Source organism: Macrotis lagotis, chromosome 1 (assembly GCF_037893015.1).
Source record: "Macrotis lagotis isolate mMagLag1 chromosome 1, bilby.v1.9.chrom.fasta, whole genome shotgun sequence".
Classification (NCBI taxonomy): Eukaryota; Metazoa; Chordata; class Mammalia; order Peramelemorphia; family Peramelidae; genus Macrotis; species Macrotis lagotis.
This window is the reverse complement of record NC_133658.1, coordinates 799,707,471-799,731,056: the sequence shown is the minus strand read 5'-3', so window position 1 is coordinate 799,731,056 and position 23,586 is coordinate 799,707,471. Positions and strand designations below refer to the sequence as shown.

The window sequence follows — 23,586 nt, the reverse complement described above, 5'->3', positions numbered from 1 at the left end:
CACATAATGGTGGAAGGGAAAGTGAAAAAAAGCAAAAGTTTATTAATTACTTACTATGTGCTAAGCACTTCACAAATATAATCTTATTGGATTCTCACAACAACCCCACAAAGTAGGTGCCATTATTGTGTCCACTTTACAATTTTGAAACTGAATCAGTAAATAAATGCATGTTGGTTGATTAATTATATAACTTTAAGAGAGAATTTTTATTCATGTATTTTTGTTCCAGTATCAGCATTAGCTGATCTGTGAGATCCCTTCCAACTCTGGGATTCTAGAATTTTATTATTTCAAAGGGATCCTCCAATGAGGTCCAGGATGGCAGAGTGGATAAAGAGTTGATATTGGAGGCAGGAAAGCTTGGTTTGGAGCCCTGCCCCAATATCTAATGGTTATGTGACCCTATGCAAGTCACTTTACCATTCCATACTCTAAACAGCTCTCAGATTACAGATTGGAGAAGTGTTTACTTACATAGATAAAGAGTATACCTTCAGCTGGGAGTCCCTTGAAATCAAGGGTCAAGGGGCAGCTAGATGGCGCAGTAGATACAGCACCAGCCCTGGAGTCAGGAGTACCTGAGTTCAAATATGACCTCAGACACTTGATAATTACCTAGCTGTGTGGTCTTGGGCAAGCCACTTAACCTCACTGCCTTGCAAAACTAAAAAAAAAAAATCAAAGGTCAAATCTTAATCCCTAAGGGCCCTTCCAGAAGCTCCTTCATTTTGTGATAAAGCTCAGCATAGGCCGATCAATCAGGGAGGGCTCCCCAGAAGACATGAGTCTCAAGATGGAGACCTCAAGGATGAACAGATCAATTAACAAGCATTTATTAAGTGCTTATTATATGATGGGCTCTAGGTACACAAAGTCAGAAATAAAATAATCCTTGCCCTCAGGGAGTTTATTCTATTAAGGAGACATGCAAAGAAATATATGCAAAACATATATGATATAGATACAAAGTGCTTTTTTTGTTGGGGGAGGTGAGATCAGGAAAAGTTTCAAATAGAAAACTGAGTTTTAGCTCAGTTTTGAAGTAAATGAAGCATTCCAAGAGGCAGGGTGAAGACATCATCCTGGGGACTACTAATGTGTGGCTGGTTGGTCTTTCCAGGCCCTGACATGTTTTGCCTTTTCCACGGGAAGCGATATGCCCTAGGGGAGAGCTGGCATCCCTACTTGGAGCCACAGGGGCTGATGTACTGTCTGCGTTGCACCTGTTCTGAGGTAGGTTGGTCCATCCATCTCCACTGGGCCTGAAAAAATGGCCATGGAGACATACCTAAAAATTCCCACAAAGCAGGGACCTCTAAAGATCCTGAGACATTGCATGGTCCCCATCTGTGCCAGTCTCACAGCGGAGACTCTTGCTCTTCTCACCCTTGAAAGTTTACAAAGTGATTTCTTCCAATGGATCACAGGAGGTTGCTAACTGAAATGAATATAATTTACAAAGTGCTTTATTTATATTACTTCATTTGATGAGGGCAGTGTGCTATAATGGAAAGAGCACTGTCCTCTTCTGCCACTTAGTATTTGAGTGACCTTGTAAGTCCACTCCCTACTCCAGGACTGAATTTCCTCTTCTGGATAATAAGGAGGATGCAACTTTAAATCAGGACAACTAGTTGAGGCTTGTGGCTAGTGAAACACTATTGGGATCAAGGATGAATATGGAAAGAGAGAAGCCAGAGTGGGGAAGATGAATTGGAAGAATAGGAACACTGGGTCCAGGGGGGTAAAAGCTATGATAAAAACCCCAAATAGGTTTTTTTTAATGAGAGCTAGAAAGCAAAAGGGTGGGAAGTTGTGAATGGCAATGAACATTTCAAAGGGTGAAATTTTAAGAGATGGTGAAGTGTCAGATGTGGCAATATTGGTATGTGGCCATAATGGAGGGTGGAGAAGGAGGTTGCTAAACTTGAGGGTTGAGGAATTATAAGATCAGAGGGTTAGGTCAGTTGTTGATATGAATATTGAAATCCCTGGTTATAGTGAAAAGTATGATCATGAGTCAGGTATGGCATTGAGAGCATTAAGAGAATGACCTGGAGACCAGGGTGTGACTGCAGCAAGTACAGGAGAGCATATTACAAAGAGTTTGTATGGTCTTCAAAAAAAAGATTATTAAAAGTTGAGAGTTGAGGAATGATCCCCAAGGAAAGTACCAGCAGGGAGCAAGGAACATGAGAAAAGCTTAGAGATCTATGAATGACTTGGTTAAAAATACTCAATTGGCAAGTTTCAAAGCTAAGCCATGAACCATGTCTCCTTGACGTCACAATGTTCAGTACTCTATCTGTTCTACCAACTGCCTCACATGTCTATTAATTACACCTGATGTTGAAGATGCTGTTTAGACAGCTAGGTGGCACAGTGGAGAAAGCCTTGGACTTGGAATTAGGAAGAATCTAGCCTCAGTTACTTAATAGTTGAGTGATCCAGGGCTACTCACTTAACCTCTCAAGTTTTCTCAGTTTTAAAATAGAGAGAATAGCATCTGCTTTAAGGGTTGTTGTAAGAATAAAATGAGCTAACATTTGTAAAATGCTTTGCATACTTTAAAGCATTGTATAAATGTTAGCTGTTATGATGGTTGTGGTGATAATATTAATTATTCTGTTCCATTTGTGTAGAAACCTGGTAGGTTCTTGTCCTTCATTATTGAAGAAGACCAAAATGACATCACCATGTTTGAGATAAATTACAGTGTGCCCCACTGTGGCTGATCAGACCAATATGAGCTTGGAATGCTCTACCACAAGTTGAACACAAATAGTCCATGTGAACACCTGGGGTGGGTACTCTAAACTTATGTATGTCATGTTCCCTTTGAGTTGCTTCAATTCTGCCTTCCTCATGGAGTGTGATACCCTCACTGATGAGGGCATGCCATGTTGGGTGGTCCTGTGCCAGTGTCTCCCAAGCTGTACAGTCAATTCTAAAGTTAGGGAAAAAAGCTTGGTACTTTTAAGAGCATTCAATCATTGAATTCCTCAGTAATCCTGTGTGGGAGGCAGGTCAGGGATTATCAAGCTCATTTTATAGATGAGTTTCATAATCTAAAGTTCATGCATTTGGATTCCCACTGAGAAGCAGCATGAAATGGTGGAAAGATCACTGACTTGGGAGTCAGAGGACCTGGGTTCAAATTCTTTACTTACTGCTGGATCTGTGTGACCTTGAGCAAATCAATAATTTGATGCTCACTACTACTGTACCTCTGTGATCTTGGATAAGCAACAAATCTCCTTGACTCTTAGTCTCTAAATTGAGAGACCAGATGGGCTCTGAGGTCCCTTTCAGCTCTAAATTTAGGATTCTATGAGTTAACTGAGATTCCAAGGGATTAAGTGAGTTATCCAATCAATAAGCATTTACTATGTGCCAGACTCAGCTCTAAACATTGAGATCCACAGAAAGACCAATGTGGTTCTTGAGCTTCAGGAACTCATACAGCTTATTAGTGACTGAGCTCTTTGCTTCTGATGGAGGCATTTTTTATTCAAGAATTTGGTAGAAAGTCAAATCAAATTAAATCTCATCACACTTTAACATTTTACTGGATATTTACAACATCAACGTGGATACTTCCTCCAAATGCGTAAATCACAATCCTTCCACACCTGCTCATTTGGCACCACATTTGTCTATTTGTTGTTCAGTTGTTTCAGTCATATCCAACTCTTCATGACCTCATTTGGGATTTTCTTGGCAAAGACATTGGAGTGATTTGTCATTTCCTTTTCTAGCTCATTTTACATATGAGGAAATTGAGGCAAACAGGGTTAAGTGATTTGCTCAGGGTCACATAGGTAGTAAATGTTTGAGTCCAGATTTGAACTAAGGTCTTCCAGCACTCTATCCAGTGCAATGCATAGCTGCTCAATTTTGCCCATAACTTACCATAAATCCACCAAGGGAGTCCCTCCAGTGTGCTGAGGTTGGGGAGGAGGAAAAGAGAGGTCTTCCTTTACTTCATAATGAATTTTAGAGCTGAGAGGGATCCCAGAGGCCATTGTATCCAATTTCATTATGTTATAGATGAGGAAACCAAGGTTCAGGGAAGTTAAAAGACTTACCTAAGATCACATAAAGCATCAGAGGTCAGATTAGTTTGAACCCAGATTCTCTGATTCTAGAACCAATATTCTTTGTGGATAATCGTGTACAAATATTGTCTGGTGGTTATTCATTTCCCATATGAAATGGCCAATTCACTTCTTTTTCTGATTACATCTTTATTTCTTTTTCTTTCTTCCTTTCTAATTATAACCCATTTTTATATAGCATCTTAGGGCTTTCAAAACATTTCACATCATTTTATCCTCACAACAACCCATTTTACAGACAAGGAAACCACCTCAGAAAGGTCAAGTGAATTAGCAAGAAGAGTCTTGGGCAAGATTAGAACCTAGAGCTTCCTGACTCCCAAGTTTAGTGTTCTAGTTCTCTAGTACACATAACTACTTTGAATCATAGACATGATATGGTCTAGACAATAGGCATTTTTCATGCACTTTTTTTCTGTGTGACTGGTTAAGCCAATCCAGGCCTATCCAAAAAGTATTTCTTAAGCTCCTGATCACCTCGAATCCAAGGCCATCTCTAGATACTTGCCACTTACTAGCCATGTGACCTTGGGCAAATAACTTAACACTGATTGCCTCACACCAATGGCCATCTCCTGTCATTCTGATTCATATCTGGCCACTGGGTGCAGATGGCTCTGGAAGAGAAAGTGAGGCTGATAACTTAGCACAGCACTCCCTCACTCAAATCCAAGTCATGTGCATCACCTCCCTGATGTCATGGTCTTCTTCTAGAATGGAGAACAAACATTATTACTTCATGTAGGCACTGGGAAGAATTCTGGTGAGTCATTAAATACCCCAATTAGGAAATTCTCTGATCTTTTGAGACATCAGAATAATGTTCAAACAAGAACAACTAAAAGCCATCTTCCCTTTTTCTTTTGGACTCCTTGTGATCTCCATTAACCACTTTTGGTTCCTCTGTATCCCTTTGATATCTCTTCCTTGCTATTATCAGAGAATCATCAAACAAAACAATTTCTTTAGTTTTTTTAAGGAATTTGGGGGGGGGAGAGACAAAGGGGGAAGAATTCAGACTTCAAAGTATAACCTGGGGAGGAAATGCCCTCTACCAATGCAGTTTCACAACTCCTTTACATCTTACAGTCTTAGAAAATTTCCTGAGAAGTTAAGGGACTTGCCCAAAGTCACTCAGCCAGTATTTGTCAAAGGTGCGACTTAACTCCAGCTCTTCCTGATTAGAAAGAAGACTGGCTTTTGATCTGCTATATGAAGGTGCCTCTCTCTCAAGGATTTTTTATAATTTCATAAATGCCTCCATCCTGCAGATAGGAGAGAGTCTTTAAGGCTACATCTTGCTCCCCTGATCAAATGTTTGGTTTTTTTCCTAATAGTCCATGAACAATGAGCACAGTGGGACCTTGCAGTCTCAGTGTCTTTCTGTCAGAAGTGTCTGACAGTAATGATACAGTCTGTTCTAAAATATCAACAAGCATTAATTAAGCTCTTCAAATGCTCAAGGCAAATAATAGCTGACATTTATATAATGCCTTGAAGCTGGCCAAGCACATCATCTCATATCATCCTCCCAACAATCCAGTGAGGATGTTTTTCAGTTGTTATCCTCATTTTCCCATTTTAAGGATGAAGATTCTTTAGGCTGGAGTGACTAAATGAACTTAACCCATGGTCAGCTAGTTGCTAAGTGTCAGAAACAAGGTCTGAAGCCAGGTACAAGTTCTCTCTTCTCTGACTTGATACCGTAATGGCAAGGTTCAGGGGAGATGAAGATAAAGATGAGGTTCCCCACCTTTAAGGAACTGAGGATACCTTTTGTACCATGGCAGACAAAATCATAGGAATTAGACTTGGATACCCAACCACCCCCTCATTTTTTTTCCTATTTCCACTTTCAGGTTTATTGAGGGGTTTAGTTTTTGCATTATAAACAAATTGCTTCTGCTTCATGAAAGATCTCTTGAACTAAGTAAAACAGTTAAGTAAAATTAAAAATATAATGATTTTTTCTGAAAGTTTATATAATATTTCACATCTGCAGCACCCCCTTGCTCTCCATTGAAAAAAAACACAATGGAAATCTATTTTCTCTCCTTTCCATTTCCCACCTTAGAGAACCAATGATAAATTAATTGGTAATGGATTGAATGTGTGTGTGTGTGTGTGTGTGTGTGCGTGCGCACGCGTGTGTGTCTGTGGCATGCATTGGCTGGAGTCTGCTAGACAGGTCTGGAATTCTGTGTCAGACACTTACAAGCTATGTAATTCCAGTCAAGTCACTTAATCCTGTTTGCCTCAGTTTCCTCCTCTGTAAAATGAGCTGAATAAGGAAATGGTAATCTACTCCAATATCTTTGCCAAGAAAATCCCTTATTGAGTCACAAAGAGTTAGTTATGACCGAAAACCAAAATTTGTGTACAGCCATTGGTGGGATTTGTTTTGCTTGGCCTCCCTTCATTTAGAGGAAACTATAGTATAACAAATATTTGGAATCAGAAGATAGGGGTTAAAATCCTGGCTCTGCTACTTACTGCCTATAGAATTATGGGCAAATCCCTTCTTCTTATCTTATCTTTAGTTTCTTTGTCTATGAAATGAGAAGATTGGACCAGAGATCCCTTCTTTCAGTTGCCCAGATCTGATGACTTTTTCTCAGTCTTAAGCTTTCTTGACCTCTTCTCAACATCTGACACTTTCAATCATCCCCTTCTCCTGGATATTCTCTCTTCTACTGTTTTTGTGACACTGCTCTCTCCTGGTTCTTCTCCAACCTAATGATGGTCTCAGTGGCCCCTTCCAGTTTCAAATCTATGATTCTATGAAATGCTCTGACTTTACTACTTTACTGACTTTAGTTACGACTTGCTGAGAGGTAAGGGGAATGGATGTGATGATCTAACAAGACCCCACCCCCACCCCTTGCAGCCCGAATTCTTTGGCCCCCTGCAGGAGGGCTGCTGTACCAATGCTTGAAATGTCTCTTGGCCATAAGCCAAACCCATTTGTGACATAATTCTTGATGGTGTAATAGGCCCTGCTGTCTCTGTTCTCAGAGAGGAGGGAGTGGGTGGATGGATGGGTGGGTGAATGGAGGGTGGGGGGTGCTGACGTCAGCTCTTGAGACAAACAGCAGGTGTTCCTTAGCTTTGGACATCTGGGGCTGTATCTCAGCTGGAGCTGGTCCCCTGAGACACACCCCTCTCTTCCTCTTGGTGCAACTTTCTGTTTAATTTGCATAAGAGACAGAATCTTAGAGAATCCCACTTATCTCCCACTCTATTTTTGTCAGGCCAAGAAGGAACATGTTCCAGAATCATTCCCCCAACCTCCCTACTCCATCCCCTTTTTCTTTAGTCAGGGAAATGATAAGATCTAGGAATCTCCCTGTTCCTAAATTGCTCAGTTTGAATCCTCCCCATCATCTTGTACCAGTCAATTAGTTATCAAGCATTTATAAAAGGCTTAGTGGTAAGGTAAGTGGTAACCAGGCACAGTGGTAAGTACTAAGGAAAGAAAGAAAAGCAGAGGCAAGCTTCCTGCCCTCCAATGAGAGAGCAAAATGCAGTCAATTTTTATATATGAGATCTAAACAAGATGGAAAGATGGAAGGTAATCTCAGAGAGAAGGCACTAGTGGGGGGGGGAGCAGTAGCAGAGGACTTGAACTGAAGGTAGTATCTGAGATGATTCTTGAAGGAGGCCAGGGAAGGTAGAAGATAGCAGTGAGAAGGGAGAACATTTTAGGTATGGGAGACACTGGGTAGTGAAGAGGCACCAAGTCAGGAGTTGGAGTATCCTGCTCTGTAAGTTGGTTGGTTGGTTCTTGTCCTTCATTATCAAAGACCACCAAATTGGCATCACTCTGTTAGAGATAAATTGCATTGTGTCTGACTGTGAATGATTAGACCAACACGAGCTTGGATTACTCTGCCACAGGTGGGGACAAATAGTCCCTGTGAACACCTGGGATGGTGATCTAAACTTACATATCTCATATTTTCTTTGAGCTGTTTCAATTCTGCCTTGCTCATAGAGTTCTGTAAGTAATAGCAAGAAGACCACCAGAGCCACAGAATCTTAGAAAATGGGGGAGTAAAGTACAAGAGGAAAGGACAGGTTGAAAATGGTTTTAGATACCATATAGGGAATTTTGTGTTTGATACTAGAGGTAAGTCTGAGGAACTTGTTTAATAAGGAAGCGATATGATCTAACTATAAGGAGAACACTTTGGAGTGAGGAGAGTCTTAAGGCAGGGAAATAAATCAGAAAGTTATTGAAACATCCTGGGTGTGAGGTGATGAGATCTAGCATCAGACTGGTGGCTATGTGAGTGAAGATGAAAGGATATATATGAGACAATGTAAAATATAAACAAGAAGAATTGGGAAAGAATCAGCTATATGGAATGAATGGGAGAGGGATTGAGGATGACTTCAAGGCTGTAAACCTGGAGAACTGAAAAGATGGTGATAGTAATAGGGACGTTTGAGAGAGGAGAGGGTTTGGGGAAAGAATATTGAGTTCTGATTTGAACATGTTGAATTTGAGATGCCTATAGGACATACAATTTTAGATGTCTAAGAAGTAATTAGAGACATGACTAGTTCAGGAGAAAGATGAGAATTAGAATAAGATCTGGAAATCACCATAGAGGTAGGTGGAATGAACAGTGGACAGCTAAATGGCACAGTGGATAGAATACCAAATCTGATATCAGAAAAACTCATCTTCCTGAGTTCAAATTTGGCCTCAGACACTTAATAAGCTGTATCATGTGGGCAAGTCACTTAACCCCATATACTTCACTTCCTCATCAGCATAATGACCTAGAGAAGGAAATGGCAAATCATTCCACTCTCTTTGCCAAGAAAATTCAAATGTATCAGGAAGAGTTGGACATGACTGAAAGATTGAAGAACCAACAAAAAAAGAGAAAATAATTGAACCTTTGGAAGCTGGTTGGATTACCAGAGGAGATTATAGAGAAGAGAAGAGGGTTCTAAGACATACTGATAGGGGTCATTCACAGTTAGTGAACATGACCTGGATGAAGAAACCATCAAAGCGACTAAGAAGGAGTGGTCAGTGAGACTGGAGGAGAACTAAAGGAGAAAAGTGTCACAAAAAAAACAATAGAGGAGAGATTATTCAGAAGAGAATGATTGACAGGGTCAAAGGCTTTAGAGGAGTCAAGAAGGATAAGGATTGAGACAAGGTCATCAGATTTGGCAACTGAAAGATTTCTGGTGTATTTGGAAAAATAGGAAGTGGTTCTAAGTGTCTTATTTCTAGGTTTTTCCCCCTGTGCTTTGGTTATAGTGCTAGGCCTTAGTTTTCCCTCTCCAGTTCCCCACTAAACAGAGCAGGTAGATTAGAGAATTCACCTTAGAATGCTTTCTGGAGGGCGTGAATTTTAAGATGAAATTGAAGACCCAGGTGGGATACAGGTATGGGATCTACACCTTCAGCAGAAATATTGATAAAAATATTGAGCAACAACATAATATGAAGTTCAGAGCCCTTTGACATTACACTAGAGAGCTCCCATCAAATTGATATGGATAAATTAATGGATCAATGTCTTTGAATCCAGTCATAAAATAAATTCAGAAGTTAATTGTACTATCATCTAGCTCTGTTTTTACATCTTATCTATGAGAGCATCATGAGACTTTGTCCTTGATGAAATCTAAAACTATTATGCTTACAGCATTCACTCTCTAGTACAATCTGGCATTAATCTATTGTTGTTGAGTAATTTTAGTCATGTCTGACTCTTTGTGATCCCATTTTGGAGGGTTTTCTTGGCAAAGATACTGAAGTAGTTTTCCATTTCCTTCTTCAGCTCATTTCACTGATGAGGAAGTAAGGCAAATAGGGTTAAGTGACTTGCCCAGGGTCACATAAGTAGGAAATATCTGAGTCTGTATTGGAACTCAGGAAGATATCTTTCTGACTCCAAGCTCAGCTTTCTATTCACTATGCTACCCGACTACCCCTATTAGTCTACATATCAGTTTTATGGAGAACTCACACAGGGAAAATGTTCACAGAGGGGGTCAGAAGAAATGATACAGGGACACCCTGAAGGTCTCTTAAGAAGTTTAGATTGGGGGTAGCTAGGTGATGCAGTTGATAGAGCATGGGTCCTGGAGTCAGGAGATTCCGAGTTTAAATCCAGCTTCAGACACTTAATAATTGCTTAGTTGTGTGACCTTGGGCAAGTCACTTTACCTCATTGTCTTGCAAAAAACAAAAAAAAGAAGACATTTGGAATTGATTGTGTAGCATGGGAAACATTGGCACAGGGCCACCATAGTGTGTCCACTTCAGAGAGAGTTCTATGCTCTATGAGCCAGGCAGAATTGAAGCAGCTCAAAGGAAACATGAGATATATAAGTTTGGAATAACCATCCCAGGTGTTCACAGGGACTATTTGTGCCCTATCTGTGGTAGAACATTCTAAGCTCATATCGGTCTTGATCAGCCACAGTCGACACACTGTAACTCATCTCTAACATAGTGATGACATTTTGGTCTTCTTCAGTAATGAAGGTCAAGAAACCAACCAACATATCAGTTTAATAACTCTATCAGAAAAGGACATGAGCTCAGTCTGGTATAATCTCTTCTTGATGAAACCATGCTGTTTCTTACTGATTACTGCTTCCTTTTCTGAAAACACACAAGTCACCCCTTTAAAAATGTGTCCTTGAATTTCAAAAAGAAAATCAAAGCACCAGTCTATAATATGAAGAATCTTTCTTTTCCCCCTTTTTTAATAAGTGGGACATCCACATGCTGATCCATGCTGCCAAGGCATAGAGATAGGTCTTAATTAGTGGGAAGGGGAAAAGGTCAGTTGTCCCAGACCTGGGAGCAAGAGAAGAGGGGAACTGAAGAAGATGAAAGTGGTGCTTAGATTTACCTAACTAGGGCAAGGTGTATGGATAAGCGAGAAACATTATACCACTGCTAAGAGAACTGAGGCAGTCTTAGTACACCTTAATAGAAGTGCATGTTAGACCAGGAAAGGGGAGGGAAAAAACATTTATATTGTACTTATATGCTCGGAACTTTGCAAATAACATCTCATTTGATCCTCACAACCTTATTAAGTAAGTGCTGTATTATCCTCGTTTTATAATTAAGGAAACTGAGGCAAACAGAAATAGGGTAACTTCTCTAGGGTCACACAGTGAGTAAAAAAAAAATCCTGAGGTCAGTTTTGAACTCAGGTTTTCCTGACTTCAGGCCTGGCACTTTATCCACTGTATGTCCTAACTGTCTATAGAACATCTTTGTTTTGGGACGAGAGAAGCAAAAGTTGTTGCTAATATATCTAAATCAAGCATCAACCTTTTGAGGCTTGTTGCAGGTCACAAGTAGTGCCAGAAATATCCCAGGTCTCTAAGCTGGTGGTCGCTAATCTAACCAATATGCCACGACTGCAAAACTGTGTGAGTTGGAAAGAAAATGGGGAAAAGCAGGGCAGTTCTGGGAAGTCTGCTTACCTGGACTTGTTCTGTTCTGTTCTGTCATATGTTTCTGGAGGGGTATTCTATGTTGGGTTGTAGTGGAAGATGCCCAAGTTCTTGGGAACAGAATCATCACTAATAGGTCTAAATGATGATGGTTCTGAGTTACAAAATCAAGGTTGGCTATAGTTTTGCTTAACAACACTTTCTGAACACTTTCCTATTATTTTGGGTGGACCTATAGGAGAGGTTGAGAGACTCTGACAGCATATTGTCCAGGAGGAGGAAGATAACAATCTTCTTGACCTCTTTGAAGGTCAGATTACATCTGGCTGACAAATTTCCAGCCTCTATGAGCACTGGAGCTCACAGTGGCACAAACTTACTCCTGTGTAGCCATAAGCACTTTACTACTTGCCACTAATGGCACTTAGGCTTGACCTGGTCTAACTGGCTTCTTCCCAGCACAATCTTTTCTCATAAGAGACAAAAACAAATGCGCCTTAGTTAACTCAGCACTTTTTAGGGCTAGAATCACTTAACATGGATAGTCACCAGGACCCATGTCCATCATAAGTCAGTAAACCAGAGAGGATATTATCCTGCCTCTACCTAGCCCTAGAATCCAAGGTCCTCAAAACTCAAATTTTATTCAGTCACTCTAAATACAAAATTAACTCCAATTTCAAGGGTCTATAACTATACATTCTTCCTATCTTTCATTCATTCCCTCATATTCTATTCCCAAGAATCAGCTCCTGTGATTTGCAGATGAATGTCTTTCCTCTCTTACTCTCACTAGTGTTCTACTCTCAAATTCAATAACTGCCTATACTCATTCTTTCTTGTACATCCCCATTCCATTTTTCTAACTCTATAATCACTCACAAATACATTCAGGATGATGATCTTACCTTTTTTGTTGTTTAGTTGTGTACGACTCTTTGTGACCCTTTTTAGGGTTTTCTTGGCAAAGATACTGTAGTATCTTTTCCTTCTCTAGCTTATTTTACAGATGAGGAAATTGAGGCAAACAGATTTGAGTGACTTATCTAAGATCTCACAACTAGTGACTTGGCACAGCACTCCCCCCACTTTAATCTAATTCATGTACTTACAGTATCACCTCCCCTGATGTTATGGTCTTTGAGAAAGAAGGAAAAATATATGTATATAGTAAGTCTGAGATCAGATTTGAACTGGGTCTTTCTGACTTCAGGTCTGACTCTCTTATCCACTGCTCCACATAACTACTTCTCAGATGATGATCAACAGTTTTAAGAGTTCATATTAATAATGAGCAATTAATGATTTTGGACAACTTCATCAGGTACTCGAGTTAACCTTTCCTCCTGTTTCCCCCACTATGTAGCTGATGTAGAACTAGATCAGAGGGTATATAGAGACAATATAGAGGGAGAAGAGAGGACCCAAGGATAGATCTATAGGGGGACATCCATAATTAGTAGATATGACCTGAAGAGCCAGGGAAAAGGGGGGATTAAGAAGGAGTGACCAGTTGGGTAGGAGGAGAACCAGTAAAGTGTCACAAAATCTGAAGAGGAAAGATTTCTAAAAGAAAATATTCAAGATCTCTATGTAGGTACCTACTGAGAATTAAATAGATCTTTCATAATTTTGATTTCTTAATCCCAAATCTCATCTTTCAATATATTTTTCATTTTCCTTACTTGTATCCATCTTTAAGTTGATGTTACAGAGTATGAATATGAATGTTGACTTGACATTGATGATCTTACAGTCTTCCTAGATTTTCTCTATTTCTTCAATAAAGCATGCTTACTTGTCTTCATGGTGATCTTTTTGCTCATGCCTATTTCAAGCACTTCAAAACAAGATGCCTAAGGACTCCATTTCCATGAAAGGATATTTCCTTCTGCCCTTTGGTGTTGAATGAAACCAGTCCCACCAGGGACTTTATTTGATGCTCCAGGATCAACCTAGAACTATCCCTCCATTTAACTGCAATTTTTTATGTCTTATGTTTTCCTTTAAAGAGGAAATGTCAGTGTTGCCATGCATCATGTTCTCAGTTTGTTAATTGTGGGTTGTTGGACAAATAATCATAATAATAGCTAGCATTTACATAGAAATTATTATGTGCCTGTCACTGTATTGTGTGTTTTATAACTATTATATCATTTGATCCTCACAAAAACTATAGGAGGTAAGCGCTATTATTATCCCCTTTAAACAGAAGCTAAGTGACTTGCCCAGGATCTCACAGCTAGTAGGTGTCTGAGGCTAGCATGGAACTCAGGTCTTCCTGAGAGGCTACCTACCTGTCTCTGAAAAGATCTCATTTAAAGAGTTCCAACAGTTACTCAATACTTATGTTGTTCAGTCATTTCAATCATGTCTCTTTGTGACTGCCTTTAGTTTAATTTTTTTTTGACAAAGATACTGGAGTGGTCTGTTATTTCCTTTTCCAGCTCATTTTACACATGAGGAAACTGAGGCAAATAGGTTTAAGTGACTTGCCTAAGGTCACACAACAAGTAAGTATCTGGTAGCTATGTGAGTGGAGATGAGGAATCAGGTAAAAGAAATGTTGAGGAGGAAGAAATGATAGTATTTGGCATTGATTGGATAGGTTGGTGAGGAAAAAAGAGTACAAAGTAATGCTGAGGTTACAGACATGGAGACTGGAAGGATGGTGGTGCCTTCAAAAAAAAGAGGTTTGGAAGAGGGTAGGGTTCTTTTGGAGGAAGTTAATGAATTCAGCTTGGGGCATGGTGAGCTTGAGATATCTCTGGGATATACAGTTATAAATGTCTGATGGTTAATTGGTGACATGGAAATTAAACTCAAGGGTGAGACTGGAGCTGAATATATAAATCTGGAAGTCATCTGCAAAGGAGTAATACCTAAACCCATGGGAACTGATATGAATCCTTGGGGAAAGAGAGGGGGTAAGAGAGACAGAGAGAGAGAGAGAGAGAGAGAGAGAGAGAGAAGTAAGTTTAAGACAGAACTTTGGAAGGATGTAAGTTTAAGACAGAACCTAGGGGACATGATCAGCAAAGGAGTATTAGAAATATTGGTCATACCAAAGACTATTACCTTTAATTTAAGAAAAAACATTATCTTATTATGTAATTTTTCTATCTTTTATACATTGTTTTTCTTCCTTAGGGATATGAATTTCTCTCTCATCATACTAAACTTAGATCAACGTATACCATGGAAACAATGTAACAGACTGCCTTCTGTGGGGAGTGGAGGGAGGGAAGAAAGATTAGGAGGAAAACTGTAAAATTCAAAATAAATAAAATCTTTCTTTTATAAACAAAAAAGAAATATTGGTCATAAAGATAAAAGAACAATCAGGAGAGAAGAGCTGAAAACCAAAAAAGTCAAATTCAGTCATAACGGATGAGGATTGAGAAATTAACAGATCATTACTAACTTTGAAGAGAACAGTTTCAGTTCAATGATGAAGATGGAAGTCAGATTCCAAGGAGTTTAGATAATTTTTTTCTAGGGATTTGACTGAGAATGGAAGAAGAGGTATTGGATGATAGTTTGAAGGGATGGGAGGGTGTAGGGAAGGATTTTTAAGGATTCAGAAGACTTGAGCATGTTTGAAGCCAGTAGGAAAAGAACTAGATAATAGAGAAAAGTTGAAGATATAAGAGCAGATAATTGAGGAATTCTGCTGCAGTTGATAGTAGGAGATTGGATTAAGTGTACAGGTAGAGGAGCTGCATGGAGAAGGACTTCTTTTTAGAGCCTGAGAGGAAAAGAAGAAGGAATAAAGAATGCTACCCAGGAATTTTAAGATTAAGAGAATGGAGGGGTAGCTAGGTGGCACAGAGTATAGAGCACCAGCCTTGGAGTCAGGAGTACCTGAGTTTAGATCCAGCCTCAGACACTTAATAATTACCTAGCTGTGTGGCCTTGGGCAAGCCACTTAACCCATTTGCCTTGCAAAAACTTAAAAAAAAAGAGAGAGAACGGAAAAAGAGGGTGCTCATATCCAAAAGCTCCAATTTTCTCAGTAGAGTAAGTAACCCATAGATGAAAGAGAAGGAGAAAGGAGAGGTGCGGAAGACTTGTAGAAAGAAGAGAAGTTTGAGAATAGCTTCTGTGAGGAATAAGATTGGTAATCAATTGTTATTGTTCAGTCACATCCAACTCTTTGTGACCCTGTGGACTATAACACATCAATACTGTCCATGGATTTTTCTTGGCAAAGATACTGGAGTGGTTTAACATTTCCTTGTCTAGTGTATTAAGGCAAATAGAAGTTAAGTAACCTGTAACCTGCCCAGGGTCACACAGCTAGTGAGAATCTGAAGTCAAATTTGAACTCAGGTCTTCCTAATTCAGGCACAGTTCATCAAGACACCTTACTGCCTCCTCCTAAGGAATCAATTAAGGAAGAATAAAAAGACAGCATTGCTTCTATCAGGAACTGATTGAAGTTGAATGACATTGTGAACAAATTTGTACTTCTATGAATGTGAATGAATGGGGATTCCAGAAGCCTTAGAACACAGAGTACTCGAATGTCATTGGGAAAGGATTTCCAGAGATAGGATGTAAAACTAATTTAAAATTCTTCTAATCCAATTTACTCAGTAAAGGAAATCATAAATTCAGAGAAAGGGAATGACTTGCTCAAATTTAAATGCTATCATTTAAATTTTAGACTAGAACCCAGGGCTCCTGGAGCAAATGTTTTGGATGAATTAACATTTGGCTGCAGGTTGTAGGTTTTGGGGGGAGGAAAGAATAATTTCTAGGGAGGATATTGTGAGTTGAAGCAGAGTGGGGCATTGGCCAAGGCTTCTTCCAATTCTGACATTGTACATCCCAAAGTCATTCTCCATGTTAACATTCTGTGACCTAAGGCCTCTCCTAACTCTGACAATTTAACACTCTCTAATTCTTGAGACTTCTTAACCTTAAGATTTTCTTCTGTCATAATTCTGAACACAATGCCAACCCAAATTCTCTCCTACCCTGTCCAGAGCTCTGTGAGGTACCAACCTCCTGAGCCCGCTCTTTCCTTTCCATAGAGTGCCCATGTGAGCTGTTATCGCCTTCACTGCCCACCGGTGCACTGTCCTCAGCCTGTGACGGAGCCTCAGCAATGCTGTCCCCGGTGTGTGGGTAAGTAGCTTCACATTTCCCCTTCCCTGCTGGCTCTAGGCTTTCTCTTCCCCAAATCCATCCCCCTTCCTTCCTCCCTTCCTTCTAATTCTCTCTAGCCAGCCTCTTACTCATCTCCTCTCCCTCTAATCTTATGCTTCTTAACCTAGTCCATGTCTTTCCCTTTCTGTATTCCAGTTTCTTCTCCCTCAACCCATAGTCTCCTCTCTCAAATTCTTCCAATCCCACCACTCTCCTAATTTCACTTCTCTTCCCCCCCCACCCCTCTGCACCTCTCTTTCCTCTTAATTCCTCAGCTCACTTCTCTTCCTCCAACTGGCCTCCCTGTGTGACCTCAGAGGGCAGAACACAGCACAACAGCATGGGAAAAACAGTTTCAGAGAGGGCAATTTCAGTTCACCATAAGGAAAAATGACCTGACAATAAAAGTTATCCACCAATAGAATGGTCTCCTTCAACAAGGAGAGAAATCCCTGACATTGAAAATATCAAAACAGAGACTGGATAATGTTCTCTTTAGACGATTAAAGGAATTCCTGTGTTAGGGGTACATATTTAGGTCCTTCTAGACATAGATTCTAAGAGATGGCAGGGATCAGAGAAGAGGCGACACTAAAATCCATCATGTAGAGTAATCCACTGTCTTAGAATTAGATAGCTGGAAGTGTAATTTAAGAACAAAACCTATGAAAAGGATCTGGAGGGGTATAATTAAATCACAAGTCTAATATGAGTCAGTAACATGATGTGGCAGACCCCCAAAACTAACATGTGCTTTGGCTCTATCCAGAGAGTCATAGCATTCAGGACAGAAGAGTGGTGGTCTTGTTGTTCTGTGCCATGATCAGACCACATTTTAATGTCATTTTTGGATCCATTTTAGGAAGGACATTGATAATATGGAGCATGTCCAGAAGGGATCAGATATGATAAGGAGGAGACTGGAGACCAGGTTGGGATTGGGAAACTGGGAATGTTTAGGCACTGAAAAAAAATTGATGATATGAGTTTTTTTCAAGTATTTGAAGGACATGGGGAGGGAAGAAGAGAAATGTATGTATGGGACTACTTTTTGTAATGACCATGTGTTATCACGGGAAGGGTGATGGACTTGGACCCTGGAGAAACTTGGGTCCAAGTCATGGCTCTGATACGGGGAAATCATGTAACCTTCACCCAAACCTCAGTTTCCTTATCTGTAAAATAGGAGAGCAATAATAATGTGTACAATACCTCCCTCTCAATATTTTGGTGAGAAAACTATCTTGTAAATATTAAAATGATATAGTAACAGAAGCCACTGATACAATGTAAAAGAGAGTTGAGTTTAGAGTCAGGGGAACTGAGCTCAAATTCTGACCCTGTTACATGTGAGACCTTGAAAAAAATCATTTGAACTCTCTGTGTCTTAATCTATCATTTGTAAAGTAAGGGGTAGAATCTGATACTCTCTAAGGTCTCCCCTTGGTCATGTCTAGACACAGGAGTAAAACAAAACACTAATTGCCTTTTTTTCAAATCATCATCATTTCCTGGGGGGTGGAGGGTGGGGGTTCTGCAGGCTGCCTAGGTTGAGGAAGAAGAAAGACCCCTGAAAGATGGGACCTTGGAACATGGAATATCTTGTGTTCACCCTTCAGATCAGTGGTCCTACTATTCAAACTTATTATATTCAACAAACAGTAAGTGCTTTCTGTGTGCAGAAAACTTGATCCTAAAGGAGATAGAAGATTTAAATAAAACACTTCCCATCCTCATGGAACTTCTCATCTAGTACTGGTTGCTAAAATTTATACATAGAAGTCAGCATCATGGTGGGAAGTTTCATTTCTGCAAGGGAGTAAGCACAGCCAGATTGACTCTGGAGTCAAGCAAGGTGGGACAGGGAAGGGCCAATCCTGGTGAAGCTGGTTATCCTGGAAGATGGGGGACAAAAGGAGCTTGCTGGAACACTGGAAAGGAAGGAGATGCTGGTTCATCAAAGCTGGAGGCTCTCTGGGATGACTGGTTAATGTCTCAAATTGGAAGGAATTTTCATTTGCCTTTTCTTTCCCTTCTTTTCTGTTATATCTCTGAAGAACCTCACACACCTTCGGGTCTCCGGGCTCCCCTGAAGTCATGTCAATACAATGGGACCACCTACCAACAAGGGGATACATTCACTACCCAAGAGCTCTTTCCCTCCCGTCAGACCAACCAATGTGTCTTTTGCAGCTGCTCAGTAAGTTTTTCCTTGATACCTTCCAATCAAGTAATAAATATTTATAAATTATCTACTATGTATCAGTTACTGTGCTTAGCACAGGTGATATAGATAAAGGTAAAAAGGCAGTCCATACCCTAAAGGAACTTATAATATAATGGGGAAGACTATACTCTTCCAATAAGGGCAAGAGGGAGGAGAAGATACAATTGCCAGGGATGATGTAAAAGGAAGGAGATGTTGACACCACCTGAGTTTCAGTCTAACCTCAGACACTTCCTAGCTGTAGGTGACTCTGAGTAAATCACTTTTTTCTCTCAGCCTCAGTTTGCTCATTTGTAAAAATGGAATTGATAATAGCACCTGTCTCCTAGAGTTTTTAATAAGGATCAAATGAGATTACTGATGAATAAGACCTTAAAGCACTATCTGATTCTTGTCCTTCATTATCAAAGACCAAAATGGCATCACTATTTTTAATTCTTTTTTAATTTTTAAAAAGATTTTATTTATTTTGAATTTTATAATTTTTCCCCTAATCTTGCTTCCCTCCCCTACCCCTCCCACAGAAGGCAGTCTTACTCTTTACCTTTTTTTCCATGCTATACATTAATCTAAATTGAATGTGTTGAGAGAGAAATCATATCTTTAAGAAGAAAAAAATAAAAGAGATAGCAAGATTACATAATAAGATAATGGATTTTTTAAAATTAAAGGTAATAGTCTTTGGTATTTGTTTGAACCCTACAATTCTTTTTCTAAATACAGATGGTATTCTCCATTGCAGATGTCCCAAAATTGTGCCTGATTGTGCACTGATGGAATGAGCAAGTCCATTAAGGTTGATCATCACTCCCATGTTGCTGTTAGGATGTACGGTGTTTTTCTGGTTTTGCTCATCTCACTCAGCATCAGTTCATGCAAACCCTTCCAGGCTTCCCTGAATTCCCATCCCTCCTGGTTTCTAATCACACAATAGTGTTCCATGACACACCTATACCACAATTTGTTAAGCCATTCCCCAACTGAAGGGCATTCACTTAATTTTCAATTCTTTGCCCCCACAAAAAGGGCTGCTATAAATATTTTTGTACGAGTGGACATCACTGTTTTAGAAATAAATTACAGGGGTGGCTAGGTGGCACAGTGGATAGAGCACCAGCCCTGGAGTCAGGAGTACCTGAGTTCAAATCCAGCCTCAGACACTTAATAATTACCTAACTGCTGTGTGTCCTTGGGCAAGCCACTTAACCCCATTGCCTTGCAAAAACCTTAAAAAAAAAAAGAAATTACAATGTGTCTGATTGTGACTGAACAAACCAATATGAACTTGGAATACTCTACCACAGTTATTATTATTATTCATTGGAAAAGCAGTATGGAATATGTATGAGATAAAGACTCCCATAGGAATCAAGAGTTTGGAGTCTGAGTCAGGAAGCAGGAAAGGTCTTTATTTCTTCTCATGAGAAGAGGGACCCAGTCCCCTGCTGCTAAAGCAGCATTGACCAGGGAGTGTCCCAAAATAAAAACTTGCAGCTCGTTTTTATAGTAATAATAATCCTATCTCTAAATTATTCTGTCTAAATTCTTACCATTGTCTGATAAGACAAGCTCACAATCTTTGTACTATTACCCAATGGGTGCAAAGCAAATTCAATCCTCATTATCCAAATTATTCATAACTGATCTTTATCCTATAGGAAAGTTATAATTTTCAATTCCTTATTACCATAATTATTGATAGCTAATCCTTACACTATTAAAAGTGATGTTTTACTCATTATACATTTCCTCTGACCAAATTCAGAGATATCCGATCAAAAAAAGAGTCAATTTAATTTTACTTAAAATTACTTCATTTTCCAAGAAGCACAGTGCTATGGAAACCAGATATATTTTTCTTTGTACTTTCTCAGTGACCCAGTGATAAGAGGGAGCTTCACTTGAAGGTTAACACCTGCATAAGAATGTTTTCTTTCTATATATGAACACAAAGGCCATGGAAAGAGATAAAAAAGTAACTGTTAAGGTAACATTAAGTACTTGGGAATCTGCCTCCTAAGGTGAAATCCTGATACTATATGAAACTTCATTGAAGACCATCTCTCACAGTATATATTTTCCCCATTTAATAATACTTTATTTTTTCCAATTACAATTGTAATATTTAGAGTTCAAAATTTTTCCATCCCTTCCTTCTTCCCCCCCTCCGCAAGACAGCAAGCAATCTGATATAGATTCTACATGTACAATTGAGTTAAGCATATTTTCACATTAATCATGTTGAAAAAGAAGAATCAGAACAAAAAGAAAAAAACCACAAGAAAGAAAAAAACAAGTAAAAATAGTATGCTTCAATCTTCATTCAGAGATCTTTCTCTGGATGTGGATAGTGTTTTCCATCATGAATCTTTTGGAATTGTCCTGGATCATTGTATTGCTGAGGAGAGCTAAGTCTATCATAGTTGATCACCTTAAAATGTTGCTGTTACTGTGTATAATGTTTTCCTAGTTCTGCTCCCTTCACTCATTATCAGTTCATGTAAGTCTTTCCAGGTTTTTCTGAAATCTGTCTGCTTATCATTTCTTATAGCACAATAGTATTCCATTGCATTCATATACCACAACTTATTCAGTCATTCCCTAATTGATGGACATGCCTCAATTTCCATTTCTTTGCCACAACAAAAAGAGCTGTTATGAATATTTTTGTATATGTTTGTCCTTTTCCCTTTTTTATGATACAAATCTAGTAGTGATATTGCTGTATCAAAGGGTGTGCCCAGTTTTATATGTCTTTGGGTGTGCCCAGTGTTATACATCTTTGGTCTATAAATTGCTTTCCAGAATAGTTGGATCAGTTTACAACTCCACTAACAATGCATTAGTGTTCCAATTTTTCCACATCTTCACCAACATTTTTCATTTTCTTTTTTTGTCATTTAATCCAATCTGATAGGTGTGAGATGGTACCTCATCATTTTTTAAATTTGTATTTTTCTCATCAATAGTGATTTTGAGTATTTTTCATAGAACTGTAGATAGCTTCATTTCTTAATTTGAAAACTTTTCATATTCTTTGACCATCTATCAGTTGGGAAATATTTGTATTCTTATAATTTTGATTCAGTTGTCTAAATATTTGAGAAATAAGGCCTTAATTAGAAATGCTGACTGAAAAAAAATTATTTACCATCTTTCTGCTTTCCTTTTAATCTTGGTTGCATTGCCTTTGTTTGTGTAAAACATTTTTACTTTAATGTAATCAAAATTATCCATTTTGCATTTGATAATGTTCTCTCTTTCTCTTATTTGGTCATAAATTCTTCCCTTCTCTTTAGATCTGACAGGTAAACTATTCTTTGCTTTCATAATTCTCTTAGGTTATCACCCTTTATGTTTAAATCATGTACCATTTTGCCTTTGTCTTGATACACACACACACACACACACATATATATATATATATGTGTGTATGTATATATGTACACATATCTATAGTTGTTCTATGCCTAGTTTCTGTCACCTATTTGCCAGTTTTCCCAGCAGTTTTTGTCAAAAAGTGAATTCTTAAACTAGTCTTTGGTTTTAGCAAATAGTAAATTATTATGGCCATTTACTACTATATCTTCTGAACCTAACCTATTCCATTTATCTACTACTTTATTTCTTAGCTATTACTAAATAATTTCCATGACTTCCATTTCATAATAAAGTTTTATATCTGAAGTGGCCAGACCACCTTCCTTTGCATTTTTTATTAATTCCCTTGATATTCTCTATCGTTTGTTCTTCCAGGTGAATTTTATTATTATTTTTTCTAGTTTTAAAAATAATTTTTTGGTTGTTTTAAAAAATAATTTTTTGGTTGTTTAATTGGAATGGCACTGAATAAGCAGATTAATTTAGGTAGAATGTCATTTTTATTATATTAGTTCAAGCTTCTTGTGAACAATTGCTATTTTTCCAATTGTTTAAATCTGTTTTTATTTTTAGGAAATGTGTTTTGTAATTGTGTTCATATAGTTCCTGAGTGTGTCCTGGCAGGTATACTCCAAAATATTTTACATTATCTACTGTTAGATTTTAAATGGAGTTTCTTTCTCTATTCCTTGCTGCTGGACTTTGTTGGTAATAAACAGAAATGATGATGATTTATGTGGCAACTTTGTTAAAGTTGTTAATTGTTTCAAGTAGTTGTTTTAGTTGATTCTCTAGGATTTTCTAAGTATACCATTATATCATCTGCAAAAAGTGTTAGTCTTGTTTCTTCATCACCTATTTTAATTCTTTCAATTTTTTTGTTCTCTTATTACCAAAGCTAATATTTTTAGTATAATATTGAATAACAGTGTTGATAATGGGCATCTTTGTTTCACCACTGCTCTTATTGGGGAAAAATTCTAGTTTATCCCTGTTACGTGAATTGCTTACTGATGGTTTTTATATTACTTATCATTTTAGGAAAATTCCATTTATCCTGTGCTCTCTAGTGTTTTTAATAGGAATAGGTGCTATATTTTATCAAAAGATTTTTCTGAATCTATTGAGATAATCATTTGATTTGTTAGTTTTGTTGTTCTTGTTATAGTCAATTATGCTGAGTTTTACTAATATTGAACAAGCCCTATATTCCTGGTATTAGGTTCTTGTCTTTTGTTATCAAAGTAATATCACCAT

At 38.5% G+C, this 23,586-nt stretch overlaps 1 protein-coding gene across 1 annotated transcript in view; it reads left to right on the top strand.

The window, feature by feature from the left end:
- Positions 1-23,586, top strand: part of CHRDL2 (chordin like 2) — a 96,134-nt gene that overhangs the window by 16,184 nt on the left and 56,364 nt on the right. Inside the window, exons 3-5 of the mRNA XM_074216868.1 lie at positions 1,124-1,236; positions 16,607-16,700; positions 18,779-18,921. Of these exons, the coding sequence (XP_074072969.1) occupies positions 1,124-1,236; positions 16,607-16,700; positions 18,779-18,921 (350 nt within the window). The remainder of the gene's footprint in view (positions 1-1,123; positions 1,237-16,606; positions 16,701-18,778; positions 18,922-23,586) is intronic.